The sequence below is a fragment of the Microtus pennsylvanicus genome, chromosome 2, assembly GCF_037038515.1.
Source record: "Microtus pennsylvanicus isolate mMicPen1 chromosome 2, mMicPen1.hap1, whole genome shotgun sequence".
In the NCBI taxonomy this organism is placed as follows: domain Eukaryota; kingdom Metazoa; phylum Chordata; class Mammalia; order Rodentia; family Cricetidae; genus Microtus; species Microtus pennsylvanicus.
The window spans coordinates 152,587,981-152,605,523 of NC_134580.1; the positions used below are offsets into that span (position 1 = coordinate 152,587,981).

At 52.1% G+C, this 17,543-nt stretch overlaps 1 protein-coding gene across 4 annotated transcripts; it reads right to left on the reverse strand.

The window, feature by feature from the left end:
• Window positions 1-347: 347 nt before the first annotated feature.
• Nkain4 (sodium/potassium transporting ATPase interacting 4) lies at window positions 348-17,543 on the reverse strand. 4 transcript variants are annotated; one of them, XR_012909751.1, is made up of 8 exons: window positions 17,202-17,543; window positions 7,172-7,309; window positions 6,823-6,903; window positions 5,802-5,999; window positions 2,627-2,687; window positions 1,438-1,522; window positions 1,033-1,116; window positions 348-624 (listed from the first exon to the last, which is right to left on the reverse strand). XR_012909751.1 is itself a non-coding variant. In XM_075963339.1 (7 exons), exons 1-6 carry the CDS (start codon window positions 17,253-17,255, stop codon window positions 1,034-1,036), a joined length of 615 nt encoding a protein of 204 aa, XP_075819454.1. In that variant the 5' UTR covers window positions 17,256-17,543; the 3' UTR covers window positions 348-624; window position 1,033. The 4 variants fall into 4 exon arrangements, 3 of the variants coding, with proteins under 3 accessions (XP_075819454.1, XP_075819453.1, XP_075819455.1); XM_075963339.1 differs by lacking the exon at window positions 1,438-1,522; XM_075963338.1 differs by lacking the exon at window positions 1,033-1,116.

Below are 17,543 nucleotides of genomic sequence, written 5' to 3' on the forward strand. Positions count from 1 at the left end.
CACAGTTCTCTTCTAGCTTGGGAGTGGCAGGGCTCCTGGTCCAGCTCCAGGGAATGCACTGGCCTCAGTGGGGCAAGGGCCTTTGCGTGAATAAGACCTGTAGCTAGGGTACTGCAGTATTTATTCAAGGCCTTTGTCACTCTTGGATCTTGGTGGCTCATAGGGACTTCCTGATGGGACTGAACCTCTCATTGTCCTCTGATGAGCCTTTCCCTATGTGGTGTGTGGTCTGCAAGTCCTGTAACCTCAGGTCAGAGCACTCTGGGGACGCATGGGAAAACTGCCTAGGTTCTCTGCCAGCTGCCCAAGAAGACCAGGGGTTCAGTTTGTTTCTGTATTCTCTCATGTCTTGTCTCACTATTTTATTTTTTAGAAAAAAAGAAAGGAAGAAAGAAAGAAAAAAGAAAGGAAGAGAGAAAGAAAGAGAAATTACAAACTCACAGTCGCAGCCACCCTGGCCTGCAGTGTGCCCCGCCCCTCACTGGTATCCAAGGGGAATTTGGAAAGAATGCTAGGCGGGCAGGGAAGCAGGGCTGTGACTCCAGGCCTGGAGTCTCCTCATTGTTCTGGCGGCTGAAACTGGGTTGCGGGAGCAGGGTCAGCTGTTCTCTCACTTACGCAGGCCTGCGGAGAAGGCAGAGGTCAGAGGGGACTGAGAGAAGGAGGACAGTGTGCCTCCTCTTATCCTCTGATGACCCTGGCCCATTCCTATGGGACTGGAAGTGGAGTGAGGGTTTCACCCTGATCCTTTCGTCCACTCAGACTCTCCACTGAAGAGAAACCTTTCACGGACTGCCCTATTCATGGAGATCTATTGAGCCCAGGCTTGTCTTAGGAGCTGTAGCAGGCAGCCTGAAGAGGCTCCTCCCCTTCCTAGGTCTGTGTCTCCTTCTTCATTCATCCTAGGAGTTGAAGTCCTGCTACATATGATAACCACTATCCACAACAGTCCGACACCCTGAGGTCAGGCACTAGGAATCTCTGGGACCAAAGACAGTTTCACCAAAAGAACCCCTCAATGTCCCTTCTGACCTCAATTCCAAGACTTCCAGGAAGCCCAGGCATGGCCATGGCATCTGTAGGGCCGTGGTACTGCTTTAGAGAAGGAAATGTGATCTGCCAAATATAAGAAACAGACACCCTCTACACTTACTGAAGCACTGACGCCCCTGGGGGAGTGGCCTGTTGGCATCCCTCCCATTCCTGAGAGTCCAGTCTTCAGTGCTGACTAGGGTTCTGATTAACACAGAATCTATCTACCCCAGCTGAGCCTTGAGCTCGACATGTGGGCTGAGTTCTACAGTCACTGCACCCTGACACCTAACCAGAGCATGGTCTTAGGGGAATGGACTGACATACAGATGCCTGATAAAGTCTCCAAGGAGAACAGCCTTGAATTGTGAGCACCCTGATGCAGGCTGAGTGGACCATACTTACAAATATGCCTGCTTGGACAAGAGGCTGGACGGCTTTTCATTGACATGGTACAGGGGGAATGGGTCAAATCCACCAATGAAATCAACTGAAAGAAATCAAGCCCAAATAAAATAAAACCCAAATGATGGAAAAAGATGGCAGAATGGAAACATTCCCAGTGGCAGATTTCCAGCAAAGGGGGCATTGCCAGGACTTGTGAAGGGGGAGAGGCACATCTGCAAATCAGTCCCCTGCTGTATCACAAACCTTGCTGGGATCTCTTTGGGGCACTGTGCACAGTTTCCTGCCAGGCTCTGTGGTCTGAATGAAACTTCCCAGAAGGAATCAGGTGAGGAGGCCAACAAGTGCCCTCAAGCCTGGATGGGGCTGCACCCACCTTTCTAGGCTCTCCAATCATCCTCGTGGCCTTTATTAACATCAAGCATCTGCCCCATGAAGCCACCCCCACACTAGTGGTCGCTAGGCTTGTTGGGTAAAATGAACATATTTTTGAAGCTCAGGGCTGGCTGCAGTTCTGAATTCAAAGAGCAGGTGGAGCTCCTGCTTCATCCCTGGCAGCTAGCTGAGGGCTCAATGATGGGGGGGGGGGGGCTTGATTCCAGGCTCAGGGACCATCCCTCACCAGCCTCCAGAATCAAGCCCAAGTCTCTTGAACATGGGGACAGCTGACTCCATGGCCTGACTCTCAGGGGCAGCTGGCTTTGGGTTTTAATTCTGACTCTGGAGAAGCTTCTATCCACAGGAGCCCTGACTGCCCACCCACCCTGTCAATCCTTTCTCTGCAGGTTCACCCCATCAGACTATTTCAGGACTGGGAGTCCCCAAAGGGATAGCTTGAAGCATTACTGTGTCACATTGCTAATCAAAGTTAAGTTGAAAGGTGTTTACATGCAGAGAGAAAAGGATAATCCACCCAAATGGGTCCTGCCTAGTACTAAATGTCACCCAACGTGTGTACCAGGCAGTTAGAATGGCCCATGCTATTGAGGACTCAGACCCTCCTGGGGCCACTGTGTGACTGTGGGGTCACGAGGATAAGTGTCCTTGGGCCCAAGGGCTGCTGGGCCCCTCTTCTCAGATCTTTGGGCTGTGGCAGGAAGGGCATGGGGCATAACTGAGAACCACCTTCAGGTTCTACCCCAGACAGCACAGCACTCAGAGTTGTCACTCGTGTGAACTACACACTTACAGCTGTCTTCTTCTTCTGTGAGCACGCTGACCACGTAGCAGCCATAGACGAAACCCAGGAGCTGAAAGACACCAAGAGGCCAGACATGCCAAGCCATCTCTCACTGCAGCAGCAGCCTGGGGATGGTGTGGATAACCCCATGTGGACCTGATGGAAGCCCTGCATCTCCTGGGATACTATTTACATGGCTTCCCACACTCCCACATCCTCACTTCTTCCTTAACACACTCAGTGGGCAACATCTGGGTGAGGAATTGCACAAAACATGAAACCTGAGAGGTAGCTTGGAGGGGGCAAGGTCATGTCCTGCAAATGGATGGATCTAGAAAACATCATACTGAGTGAGGTAACTCAGACTCAGGAGGAGAAATATCATATGTACTCACTCATAAGTGGCCTTTAGACATAAAACAAAGAAAAAATCAGCCTACAATTCAAAATCCCAGAGAACCTAGACAACAAAGAAGAACCTAAGAGAGACATACATGGATCTAATCTACATGGGAAGTAGAAAAAGACAAGATCTCCTGAGTAAATTGGGAGCATGGGGACCATGAGAGAGTGTAGAAGGGGAAGGGTGAGGAAGGGAGGGGAGCAGAGAAAAATATATAGCTCAATAAAAACAATAAAAATTAAATAAAAAAGATCATGCCCTGTGTGTCCTCTGAACCCAGAGAGTCAGGCCTGTCTTCTTCACGCCACTATACAGTGTCCTGTGAGTCCTTTCTACTGTGAGTTCCAGGGTACAGGCCTTCCCCCCATATCGAGCCTCTGTTCCTGGCAAGGCTGGCAATGTGGACAGGATGGGTTTGACTAGGTTGGCTTGTGGAGAACCCAGCAGATCAGAGAGCAGGAAAATAAGGTCCCACAGCTAGTAAAACTGCCTCCCTGCCCTGGTGCTGACAACTCATTCTTCGTGTATTATTTTAGGACCCAAGATGCTGCCATGAATCTCAGGGGACTGCACCGTCCCCTGTGGGTCCCAACATAACACCTGTATTGTGTATACCCACCCCCACACCTCCACCTGGCAACAGCTCTGCCTTCCTGGGACCCTGAATGATTTGGTGCACACAAATATTTCAGAAGGTACCAGCTAAGCAGGAGCTATAGTGGGGTCTCAGAGAACCAGAGAGGAGGCACCACAGCCAGGAGGGGCCCGAACAGTGAGAACACTGGAGGAGACAACAGGAAGGTATCCAGTGGTCGCGAGTGTAAACTGTCTTGATATGCAGCAGGTCCCTCTGAAAACCAATTATTTTTGGATCCAAGATGTTGCCATGAATCTCTGTCCCATGTGGGCCCCAACATAACACCTGTATTGTGTATACCCACCCCACACACCACCACCTGGCAACCCTTTGTTCTGTTGCCTCGAGGTGGTCTCCATGGTTCCACACTGACCTGGCCCAGCAGCCTCCGAAGAGGCCACCCCCCTCCCCCCGTCAAAGGAGACAGTCAGCTGGGAATATATGAGTTCAAAGCCCATGAGACCCTACCCAGCTCAGGTGCAGGCCCCAGACCCCCTGGGACTCTATCATTCTAGGAACTGAGCCTGAAAGTCATTTTCCTCACCATGAAGAGCATCTTAGAGGTCTTTCACGCAGCCTTTTGTGATTTTAGGGGACACCCTGAGGTGGAGGGTTGGCCCCCACGGAGAGCTGGCCACAGTGCTGAAACGTGGACTGGTTCTCCTGGGCGGACTGATTCTCAGTCCAATCTGGCATCTAGTCTGCCTCAGGTCATCCCTGGGGACCATGACACTGGACCTGCATACCTGTGCCTTCTGTTCCCACCACTTCCACTCCCTGGTGCCCCATGGCTCTGCACCCCTGAATCCTGCCTCCCACCCTCCCTCATCAGCTGTAGAGTGCCATCAGGCCTTCTCTTGGATCAAGTTCCTGGAATACATGGAAAATAACGGAATCTCCGTGTCGTTGAATTCACGAGACTTGTATTTCCTTCAGGATCTCCCTGGACAACCTGAGTCCAAGGGGCTATGACCATTGACAGGATGGCGGCACCTGACACTTGCTGATGACGTACCACCGGATAGGGTGGTGACCACGACCAACACGGGAGCTGCCTGGGCACAGAACTGTTCTGCCGCTCACAGAGCGGGGCTCCTGGAGAGCAATGTCATCTCACAGCGCTAGGAAATTAGCCAGATCTCCAGAGACTGTTCCCTGTCTCACAGGATCTGCTCTGTGGCAGACTTCTCAGGGTTGTGGGCTCACCGCCAGCCCAGTCAGCCCACCGTGTGCCAGGAAGTATGCACCTTCTCCTGCTTTCTCTCCTGGGAGGTGAGAACTTGTGAAATATCTCCAAGGGCCCTGAGACTCGGGGAAAGCACTGAAATGCTCCCTTCACGCACCGGATCTGCTGAGATTAAACAGTCACCAGGGGGCCCACTTGCAGCCTTGCAGCCTTACTGGCTGGTCTGGGGCTTCTGTCTCCCTTTCATTGTCTCTCTGAGGTCAGCCTTGGGGTCTTTACATTCCTCCTTTGCTGCACTATCCCTGTGCTGGGCAGATATGGGAGCATCCAACTTGGTTACTCCAATCGGCACCTGCGCCATTGTTGTTCCTGTTTGCCTGGTACTCCACAGAGTCACCTGGTCAAGGCTGAAGTTTGATTCTGACTCCGAGCCTGTTTTACAAGAAAAACAGTGAGGCTCTATGGTGGTTTGAATAAGAATGGCTCCATAGGACCAATGCTTAGTCACTAGAGAGTGGCAATATTTGAAAGGATTGTAAGAATTAGGAGGTGTGACCTTGTTGGAGGAAGCGTGCCATTGGGAGTGTTCCAAAAGCCTATGCCAAGCCCAGTCTCTTTCTATTTGCCTATGGATCAGGATGTAGCTCTCTGGTACTTCTCCAGCACCATGCCTTCCTGTCTGCTGCCATGCTCCCCACCATGATGATTAATGGACGAAACCTCCGAAACTGTAAGCAAATTCCCAATTAAATGCTTTCTTTCATAAGAGTGGCTTTGGTCATGGTGTCTCTTCACAGCGATAGGACGGTGACTAAGACAGACTCAAGGGTAGAGCTCACCTGTGACTCCTCTACTTTTTGAAGGATGTGGAGGCTGATACCTTTGTGTAAAGGAAAGGCCCTGACTCTGCCCCCAGGTAGAGCAAGCCCACAGTCCGGGTGCCTGACCCCACACTCACCGCCAGCAGGATCTGCAGACCACTGTGCAGGGCTTCCATATAGCTGTACATTGTGGCACATCCAGCATCTACCACCAAGGACTGGCCATGCACTGCTCCCAGGCCAGCTGTGGCTGCCTCTCCATGAAGACAGCCTGGCCCATGCTCTTTCCACCAGGAGTGGTGCCGGGAGAGATTGAAGGTCAAGAGCTCACTGTCCTGGGAACAAAGGAGCAGGACAAGTTAGAATCAGGAGGCAGCCAGCCTCTCTCAACCACAGCCTGGAGCAGGCAAGGATGAAGGTGGCCAGTCTCCCTCTACCCATTCCTCTTAGGCTCCAGCTGTGTGGGAGAGGAACAAGTGTGCCAATCTGTTTCTCCATGGGAAAGCCTGATTTTCATGGCCCTCAGCCCTCATACCCCTTCCTCCAGGAACATCCCTTGCCTTGGGCAGACCTTCGGACGCACTATTATGGTATCTAGGTTCCTCAAAGCCAAACTGCCACAGTGGGCCTTGGGTCTCAGGTCAGTGATTGGCATAGCCTCAGTTAGTGCTATCTCAGTCCCCCACACCACTCCATATCACTCCAGGCTAGGAGAAAAAGCTGTACCAACCCAGAGCTTCCTCAGGAAACATGACATGGTTAGGGCAGAAGACTCTATGTGACCACAAGAAGAAGGTCTCTTCCTGTGCCTCCATCCCACCATCCCGGAAAAGGACACACCTGCACACCTTGGCCAGATGTCTACTTAGTCTTACTCCTCCCTGGTACTGCCTGATTCCAAGGACCTCTTCCAGAAGACCCACCCTTTGTGCTACCCAGCCTGAGGCCCTGGTGTACCTTACCAACAACCCTCACCACCCACAAACCAGTCTTGTTGAACTTTACTGAGGCACTGATAACAGCCCAAATAATACAGGTGCTGGGGTCAGCATATGCATCAAGCTCCCATCATTAGGTAATATGCAATGAACTGCATCAAGCGTCACATGGTGATCCAGCCAAGACCCAGTAGATGAACCCCTTCCCATCTTTACTCACCTTCGAGAGGCCCCCCACTTCCAGGTAGAAGCAGATAATGAAGACATTCCAGGTAACCCAGACAGCTGCCCACACAGCATACTACGGAGGCCAGAAAGAATAGGGCAGAAGTTGAACCCAGCAGCTTCAGAGATGAGATCTGATTCTTTCCAATGCCTTGGAAGAAAGCCCTTGAACACATGGCAAAGCCAGGACTCCCTGAGTCTGACCTTCCCAACGCTGAGCTTGGAAAGGGTTACCTAAGCCCACCCTGGATAGGTACCAACCTAAGGCATTCTGCCCAAGCCTCCACCAAGGATGGCAGGGCTCCTGCTCCTTGAATTGAGGCAGCCAAGCACAGTGGACTCACCACCACAATGTAGCGTGGCCGATACTGGAGGGTGCCGAAGAGCCCCAAGATGACCACGATGATGTGGATGAAGTTGGCCAGGATGGGTGCCCACTGGTAGCCCAGGAAGTCAAACACCTGCCGTTCCACAGCAGTGACCTAAGAACAGGTGGCCCATGAGGACCTAAGAGGTCACCTCCAGGTCCTGCTTCCCCCCTAAGCACCCATCACACCTATTTTAACATCTGTACCAGCTGGGCCACAGACTCCTTGGCTATAATCCTGAGCAGGTCTTGTGTGCTATGATGTGGCCTTTACAGCAAAAATCATCAAGTCTGACAATCCCAACCGTCACCTTTGGAGGGTTCCTCTCTTGAGTCAGGCTGCCCCCTTGCCTCCAGTTCCTCATCTAGAGACCAAAACAAATGAGATTTTTTTTTGTTTTGTGTTTTTTCATTTGTTTTGTTTTGAGACAGGGTCTCTCTCTATAGTCCTGGCTATCCTGGAACTTTTTAGGTTTCAAACCAGGGACAAAAAGCTAAGGTACCTATTTAACATATCAAAACAGACCTGGACACCCGATTCTCCCTTCATCCCTCAGTTCCAACCTATTACAGAGCCTTCCTGGTTGGCATATCCCCACCCACCTAAACTTCTCCAGTCTAGAGACTAGGCTGCCCTTCCCTGTATAATCCGGTCATTTGGTTACCTGGCCCTTCCATCTACCCTTTACCCTCCTGGTTTAGATGTCCCTTCTCCCCCCTCCCATTTCCTCACACGGCTCAGGATTATGTCCATTCTGGACTCTCCCAGGTACCCCTGCTTCTGTCTCTGCTTTCCCTTTTAATCTACAACAAACCTTCTCCTCCAAAACACCTAGGACCAGTCACATCATTTTCTTTTTATTTATTTATTTTTCCATCCAGAACTCATTATGCAGACCAGACCGGCCTTGCACTCAGAGATCCACTTGCCTCTGCTCCCAAATGCCATGATTAAAGACGCACACCCTCACGCCTGGCCCATACCCAAGGCTGTCCTAACTAGAGGCTGGGGGGGGGCCATAAACAAGAAGCACAGATCCTAGAATGCTGTCCATTTGCTCTGGTGGCAGATGAGACCCAAGCCTGCACAGGGTGCTGGACACGGAAGCCCAGAGAATCCACTGTCTCCCGGTAAAGTGGTTTTTCTATGGTTGTCCGGGACTGTTGTGGATAAGAGAGCTCTTATCCTGATAGACTGGTCACACTTCTATTCTAAGGACTCTAGTGAGAGGCGGTAGCTCTGAAGACACTACCCTCCATGCAAGAAGACAGGGAGACTGATGGGAAAGGATGCATGGGAGATTAATAGGAAAGGTATATAGTGAACATGTTTTATACTTGGGGAAACAGACTTATGTCAAAGAAAATCAAGACTCTAAAGAATCCACCCACCTGCTCGTCTGTCCACCCACCATTTATCATCAATCCATTCACACATCATCATCCATTCATCTGCCCATCCCTTCATCTACCTACACATTCCTTCCCGCTTCCATCCCTTTCTCTGTCTAACCCATCCTCTAATGGACTCCATCCCATGTCAGGTGTAGGTGAAGGAAGAGAAAGTATGGCTAAATCCACCAGGTTCCAGCACTTTCTCTGGAGCCTCTGTGTTTAGGATGACTGCATTCTGAAAAAAAATCCATGTTAAAGGGACATTGCAGTGGATTGGAGCCCGTGACATTCACAGGATACCACTGAGCTCCTGTATCCCAGCAATCGGGTCAGCCCTGGAAATGCTGAAGCAGTCTCTGACCTAGAGTGGCTTCTGGTGTGAGAGAGAGAAACCAGTCTTGCTCTGGCTATTTTTCTGCCGACTAGACACAAGCCAGAGTGTATAGAGAAAAGGGAACTTCAAGTGAGAAAATATCCCCGCCAGTCCAGCCTGTGAGCAAGCCTATGGTACATCTTCTCAATTGATGTTTGGTGTGGGAGGGACTAGCTCACTGTAGGTGGCCACCCTGGGCTGGTGGTCCTGGGTGACAAGCCATGGGGAACAAGTCAGTAAGCCACGATCCTTCACGGCCTCTACCTCTGTTCCAGCCTCCAGATTCCTGCCCTGTTTGAGTTATTGCTCTGATGTCCCTCAGTGTTGGAGTATGACCTGAGAGCTGTAAATTGAGAAAAACGTTTCTCCCTGGGTTTTTTATGATCACGGTGTTTCATCACAGCGATAGAAACCGTAAGACAGGTTTGCATACAATGATGAAGGCCCTCCCCAAGGCTGGATGTGCTGACATCAAGAGAAAAGTCAATGTTGAGACTATAACTGGGAACACACGCTGTTTTCAAACCCACAAGACCTCCTGCCATTGTGTCAAGTTTGAGTCGAGTAGTTTGGCCACCAGGTTGCTTGTCCACAGACGCTGACTTCAATGGAAGTGAGTACTCAGGTTCCTCCCTGCTGCTTGGAGCTCTGTATGATGGGACTGATCCCCAAAGTCTTCTGGTAACACCCAGGAAACACCTGCAATTGGGCGTGCTCTGGCATTACCCTGGCAGCTATGAGTGACTCAGGAGCAGTGGTGATGTTCAAAGACGTCTCAAAAGAGGATTGCTAGCAAGCATGCTCTGCAGAAGTCTAGGGTTCTCTGGGGGTTCTGATGGCTGGCTTGGGCTACTAAATGGAGAGGTAAGGGCAGACTTTGTATAAACACCAAGAACGGCCCAGCAGAATTCATTAGTAACAACCCCGCAGAAAGCCACAAGCTGCTCACACTCACTGCCCCCTGCCCATTCACAGAGTTCCCAAACCCATCCCCTCCCCAAGTACTGAGAGTTCATAGCCTCTGCCCCATCTCACCAGAGTGCTCACACCAGTGGTCCCTACTTCTGTCACTCATCCACTGTTGCCCCTCCCTGTCACAGAATACTGACAGTCAATGCATGGCCCTCGTCTGTCAAAGTGTTAGCACACATACCCTCTTCTCTTCCTGTCACAAAGCATTCACACCTGCTGGCATGTCTCACGATTGCAACTGTAGGTGGAGGAAGCCTCTGCTAGCCAGGTTCCCACCTCCAAAGACCCTTCCTAATGCTAGTTCCTCCATGACGCCAGCCTCCTGGAGAAGGTGCCTCCCTGTATAGGAGTAAACCCCTTAATGATGCATATGGAGGTTGGAGCAGTTCCCTATGGGCTGTCAATTCTCAAAGATCAGCTCTTATCTCTGGCTTTTCACAGTGTAGACAGAGAGTTGCTTGGCCAAACTTTTGGCTCCTAGTCAGGCCTGACGGGCTGTGTACGTAGAGAAAGAGGATGGGTCATCACTAACTCTCCATGAGCGGACACAGTTGATCTACCTGGTGGCTCCTGCCTTCATTCACATGCCTTTCACATGGAAGACATGCAAGGCGGGCTCGCTGGAGAGCTCTGCAGGAGCTTTGCTTATTTTTACAGGGAATCATTTGTCTGTCTTGGAACTACATCATCTCTAAGGAATTGGGAGTTGGTGTTTCAACCAGGATACTCTTCTCATTGGAATATGCCAAGAATCCTTCCAGGGTTGGTTAGGAGTCTACTCTGCCTGCAGGAGACAAGCGGGGTCTGATACTGGGGTGATGTAAATGTGGCTAGTCCCGGGGTCTCCCTGAGCCTCAAGAACTGCTCACCCTGGCTAGTCCTTTCCTGATCACGTATGTAAACAGCAGTACCAGAGCCTGCTTGGCCTGCATAGTAAGGACAGCTGCAGCTCATACATGTTGTTCCCACACAGGCATGTCAGATGCTGTGGTTACCCACTGTCCACAACAGACACTGCGGCCAGTCTTAGAGGCCCAAAACAAGAAGGACAGCTCGGGAGTGGCCACCTTCTCATTAGAGCTCTGTGGTAAGCATTGGACAGTCTTAATGTTGAGACAGCGCTGGGACTATACAAGACACACACACCGAAGAGCGAAATAAACAGGACTGTGTGACTTTCAAGCAATTCAGGAAAACAGCACAGGGAGAGACAGCCAGTGGACAAGGTGTTAGGGATGAACCTGAAAGTCCCCCACAGGCTCCTGTCAGGATGTCCATCCCCCAACTGTTGACACTGTTTTAGGAGGCAGTGGAACCTTCAGGGGGTCAGACCTAACTGTTACAAGGGGGCCACCAGGGTCAGGACTCTGACGGTTTTGCTCAGCCCTGGTTCCCAGGTGTTTTGTTTCCTGACCAGAGACATGTAAACAGCTATTGTGACACTCTCTTGCCACCAAAGGGAGCCAGTAATGCACCATAACTTACCAGCTATGAACTGAACTCTGACGCCATGAACCAAAATAAAACCATTATTACCTGAAGTTGTTCATGTCAACTATTCTGTCACAGCCATGAGGAAACAACTAAAGCCTCAGGTAAGTCACCTGGCCTGCATCCTCATGGTCTGGCCTCATAATCAAGCCATCTGGATCCTTCCTTACAACCTCACTAATAAGAGGGAATGAAGTCGTAGGCAGAAGAAGCAAGTGGGCTTCTGTTCCCCCCAGAGAATGGGTGAGCACCACCCTAAAACCCCTCTTTCAAACATAAACTAATTCCACGTGAATGGAAGAAAAGACCCGAGGAAGTCACACTGCCTGGGACACTTGTACCTTCCCAAGATACCTTGGGCCTCAGGAGCCAGTGTGCACCCCAGGGTCACCAGAGGAGCAACAGCCCAGAAGCCTTAGATAGGAAAGTCAGCTACGGGTTGGTTCTGACCTGGTTCTTAAGACCTAGAGTGGACAGGACAGTAGCTCACAACCCAGTGAGAAGACAGTCTCAGGACAGCCACACTGTCTTCCCTAGAAGGCTTTAGAGCTCAGGGGTCAACAAATGCCAACACTCAGTAGAAACCATATCTGAAGTGGGACTTATGATTGAGGTGACAACCACCCTGGCCAGGCCTTGGCCACTTCATTGTGGTTGGCTGTGCAGTCACAAATGCGTGTAGTGGAAGTTTGCCTTTTACATTTCTTCTAGAGATGGTCCAGGCCTCTTCTGTTCTCAGTTTGAATCTAGAAGAATTTCTGTGGCTGCCAAAAGGGTTTCTGGGCCTCTCTTCTCCCACAGAAAGTATGTCCTGTAGTACTAATGAATGCTCAGGCCCAGGGCTGTACACAGCAGATAGGAGGGATGAGGCCCCACCTCCTCAGCCTCCCTGCATTTCCAATACATGGCAGAAACAGTCCCTCGGGATCCATTCCAATGGCTCTCTGAATCCTGAGTTTCCAGTCCAGGCCATTTCTCCAGAGATGCTTTGTCCCCAGAATTAACCAGGGAATGCCTGGAATATAGGCAAGTTGGGCCACATGTGGGTTCCATATCTGTACAAAATACAGAGGCAAGTGTACATACGTCCACTTGCAGGTGTGTGCATGTGTGTGTGATGGAGCTGCAGGCAGGAAGAAGCCAAAAGCCAGAGCCGGTCAGCACCCAAAGCCCACAAGGCTTCTTGCCCTGCTATTCCCAGACTTGCTGTCCTGTGGGGGTGATTTTATAACTTTCTTTCGAGGGAGATTCTTTCTGTAATCTGCCAAATTCCTTCAGAACCTGCTCCTCCTCCAGCTCAGACGCACCCTGGTGGCTCTGGGCCTGGAATGTGGGGTCACAGGGTAGGGGTTGGGGTGCTTAGCAGCATCGGGACCGTCAGCCACAGCCTCTTCCCTGAGCAGGGAATGAGGAGGGTATTCCAGAAGGGAGTTACCCAGCATGCCATTTTCTTGAAAACAGGAGGAGAGCAGGCACTGGAGGCCCTTCCCAAGGAGTGGTTAAATCTCCAAAACAGTCTCAGCCCTGCCTAGCCTTCACCTAGAGTCTCTGAAAGATGAGTTTCTTTTTCTTTCTTTTTTTTTTTTTTTTTGGTTTTTCGAGACAGGGTTTCTCTGTGGCTTTGGAGCCTGTCCTGGAACTAGCTCTTGTAGACCAGGCTGGCCTCGAACTCACAGAGATCCGCCTGCCTCTGCCTCCCGAGTGCTGGGATTAAAGGCTTGTGCCACCACCGCCCGGCTGAAAGATGAGTTTCAATGATCAGGTTAAGTATAAGACCTCAGATTCCACGGTTGGGAGCATACCTGTACCTCACGCCGCTGCAACCCTTATGCCCAGAATTCCCAGTATTATTTACCTGGTGTCTTAGCTATGGTCAACCCTTTATCAGCTTCTCCCTCTGTTATCTAAAATGAGCAATTACTCTCCGAGCTGTCACAGCTGTCCTGGTTCAGCAGACCCAGGGTGCTAGCATGGCCCTGACCACAGCTGTCTGTTTCTCCAAGTCTTCCAACCAGGGTCCCTTCTTCCCCCACTGATCTGAGAACTCATTCTTATCCTCCTCTCTCCCTGCCCATCTAGATCCCAGCCAACTCCTTTCTGTTGCATGCCCCGCCCTTGCTGGCCCTCCCTTCTGTGCTCCCGATGCGGAGCACAAGCCAAGCACAGCAGTCAAGTGTAGCACACCGAGGCCTCAATAAACGTGCAGGATGACTGATGCCCACCAGTGCAACCTTCTGAAGAGGGCCACAATGCTACCCCGCCTGTATGATTTTTGCCCACCGCGTAACCAGTACCTTGCACCACAAGTCTACAGAGCTGCCGTGACCCCGGGAAAGTGACAGTTCCAGCAATCCTAAAAGATACCTCTGGTGTCTGTCTGCCACCATGGAAATTCCTGTCCCTCCCCACTTCACCTGTCAGAGATCCCAGGAACGGTTTAGGCTCTGGATCTGTGACCAGGGACATGTCTAGATTCTAAACTTCAGTTCGAGGTTGTGTCAGAGGCCACCTTGGGGCACCCAGATGGGTAAGAAATGGCCTGGGGATTGCAGCTCCTCACTTTGCATCCCTTTCTACCTTCAGCTTCCTAGAAGGCCACAGAAAGCGGCACACATCTGTGATGTCTCTGAGCGTCAGTGGGGACAGGAAACAGAAGGAGTGGCATGCTTCCAACTCTTCCAAGCTGTGGTGTGTGTGTGTGTGTGTGTGTGTGTGTGTGTGTGTGTGTGCTCCCAGCTTTGGAAGCAGACCCAGGACCTCACGCATGCTAGGCAAGCACTCAACCGCTAATCTGTACCTCTAGCTCACTGCTGAGTTCCTAGTGTGAAACTGTTGGGAAGGCACTTAGGGCTCTCACCATCGAAAGATTTGCCATGACAAGCCCTGGCTGCGCAGTTCCTCTACTGCTCTCATTTTACAAGAAGAGTCAGGCTCCTACAGAACGGCTGACAAGGAAAATCCCCCAGAAGGAGGCACCAAATGGCTGTCCATCCCTACTCCATAAAACATTACAGCAGAGGCCTGTCTGAACGTTCAAGACGAAGAGTGTTGATGGAGCCCCAGCCACAGACTGCTCCTGACCCTCAGGATGAGGCTCTAACAGCACCCAGCCTTGTAGACCAAACCTCTCACTCAGACAACCATCCACCTTCACTCCGCCTTCCTCCATCCATCAGGTCAGACCCTGGTGCATTCTCTCATCTTCTGGGGCAGGAATATCCTTCCTTTACACAGGCCTCCACACCTGCATGGCACAAGCCATCTGAAGCTCCTGCCCTGGGCCAAGGCATGCAGTGGTAGCGTTTCCCCTCCCCCACAATGCACTTGTCCTAAGGAGTCACATGGTGGTCTGCTCGCGTATGTGTTCCAATCAACTGTGAGAGGTGCTAACCAAAGTCTTCCTACATACAACATGAAAATGCAGGATCCAGAATGGATCTCAAACCTCAGAGCCCAGATGTCCCCTTCCCAGCAGGCCCCTAGTTCCTGGAGAGCCTGAACATAAAATTACAAATCTGGGGGGGAAAAGAAAAAAATACCCAGCAACAGGGGACAGAGGTCAGCCTCTTAATGAATGACTAGGTCTGACTAGTTATCATCCCTCCCAGTGAGAAAAAGAAAGTGGAGGAGAAGATGGCCCCCTTGGTCCACTAAGAAACCCAAGGCCCTGCGCAGTGAGGCCCCAGCGGGAGGCTGGATCAGCTGCACTTGTCTGGAGGTCCTCAGTCTGAAGAGTAGCCCCTGGTTGTCTCAGGAACGGAAACCTTGTAAGAGGTGGGAGTACTTTGCTTCCTCTTGTTTCTGAGCTAACATGCCCGGAAGCACTGTGGCTACAGATGAGTCTCCCATCGCATGGAGGTTGGTGATTTAGAGCCGGTGGCCCTGAAGAATCTAGCTGCAGATCCCTTCGTGGGGCTGAGTCCTGTCTTGTCGTTGCAAGGAGGTCTGGGAACAGTCTCAGCACAGTGCTGGCTCAGAGCCGACAGAGTTCCTGCTGTTCTTCAGGGAGAGTTGTTTAGGTCCTTTGTCGGGTAGCTTGGTAACAAGAAAACTCTCACGCTTGTCAAAAAAGGGCAAGCCTCAGGACCCCTGGCTGCTCCCAGCTTCCTCTACTCTCAACGCAGCCATGCAGAGGCCAGAGCAGTGGGTGGCATTGGGCCTATTCCTCCCAGAGGCCCAGGAGGGTAGCCCGCCCCCAACTGCCAGCCAGAGCAGGACAAAAGACCCTTGACAGCTCCCTGGGGGCATTTCAGCTGTGGCCCTGCTTGACAAAGCAAGGGTACACAGGGCTCAGTGCAGCGCCACAAAATCCTTGGGGCCTTGTCTTGGCTGAGTCTGAGTCTTTGAGAAGCCCTGCCCAGGGTAACCCTGCAACCCGAGCACCAAAATGACCCCACCCCACCCCACTCCTGCTTACTTGCAGCTAAATTCCCAAAGTCCTGACCATATCCCCTTGCATCACAGGACCACATCCCTGAACTGGAGGTGGGAGGAACACCTGCTTCTCTCACCATATGTCAGAGAACACTATCCTGCCAGATCCAGAACAGGGAAACCAAAGTCACTCCTGTCCCTCAAAGCTGCTGTGTTTCTTGACTCCCATATCGGGCAGGCTCCAAACTTCAGAGTCAGACAGCTCATCCTATCCTTTAGCTGGTCATTCTGCAGGACTGACCAGGTAAAGGACTCTGTCTTCCCAGGAGCCCCCGAGGGAGCACCTCACAGAAAGACAGCAGCTCAACACTGCTCCAAGCTGGAAGCAGTTTTCTCAAGTTTGACCTGCCCAGTCGAAACCTGCAGGTCAGTAAGTACCTGGACCATGGACTTCCCTGCAATCCCACATTATGCCTGGTGGCCCCTGGAAGTACAAAGCTCTGTGCTGCTGGGAGAACAAGACACCAAACAGCTTTAAAGCGCCTTTGAAAAAACCCTCCTCTTCCTCAGGGACCTCCAGCTTCAGCCAGTGAAGGAGGCACCCAGTCCAGCTGGGTCCAGGTCCACACCCAACCCAGAGACAACAAAGCTGCGTTTCCTTCTTAAGACCAGACACCCAGGGCTGATTAGCATCTACGCAAAGGAGTTTCCCCAGCGACCTTTGTCTTAGACCTTTCCTCCAGCAGCTCCAGAACTCACATCCCAGGCTCCAAGCTCAGCGAGAGCTGCAAAGTTGCTTGTTGTCGTCCAAGTTCTCTGCCGGGCTCTTCACCTAGGGAGTCAGTGGGCTCAACCCTAGGCACCCGGGCCTGAGAGCCTCTTTCCTCTACAGGTCAGGGAGATTGGGAGACCCCAAACAGACAGTGCCCACGCACAAGCTGGGAGTGCCAGGCGATCACATTCTCCTGCACACCCAACTCTAATGTCCACACTCAGGCAATGACTGAACTTTGCTGCGGGCTCCGCCACTGGTGCCACTGCGGTAACACGCAAACTCTTGACCACAGGCGCCTTCGGAGCGTGTGGGCATCAAGGGGACCACGGACTACGGACCACTCTCCCCGGACCACAGACTCCGGACCTGAGTGCAGCTCCGGGGACAGCCCCGCCCGAAGGCTTTTGTTCCTAGCAGCCAGGGCCCCCAGAAGCTCCCCAGCACCTGTCCCACCAACCGGGACACCGCTTCCCGAGCAAACATAGCAGGGCACAGCCGAGGTCCAGCACGGTGGCTGCTCCCCTAGCATGCCTGTCAGCCGGGAAAATCGGCCAGATCCAAGATTATCCCAGGAGCCTCCCGAGGTTGGTGCGGGTCCGGAGAGCCAAGCAGAACACCAGGACTCACCAACTGAAGAGCGCAGAGCGCAAGAAGCGTGCAGCGGCCGGAGCAAGAGCCCATGGTATTCACGCCTCCCGCGGGCGCCTTTGCTGCTAGAGTGGGCCGGAGCCCGCCGCGTGCGAAAGCTTCGGTCCACGGTGCCCCCGCCCCTCCTTGCCTGGGGGACGCCGCCTCCTAGGGATTCCGTCCCAGCTTGCCTCTGGTAAGCCTAGCAGACCCCAGCCCAGTCTGCCCTCTTCCTCTTAGATCCCGCCCCTGCCTGCCTGCTCTTCAGACCCCACCCTCTCCCCTTCCCCAGGCTCTGGGTAACAGCTGCGCGGCGTCAGTCTTCACTCACACACTCCTAGT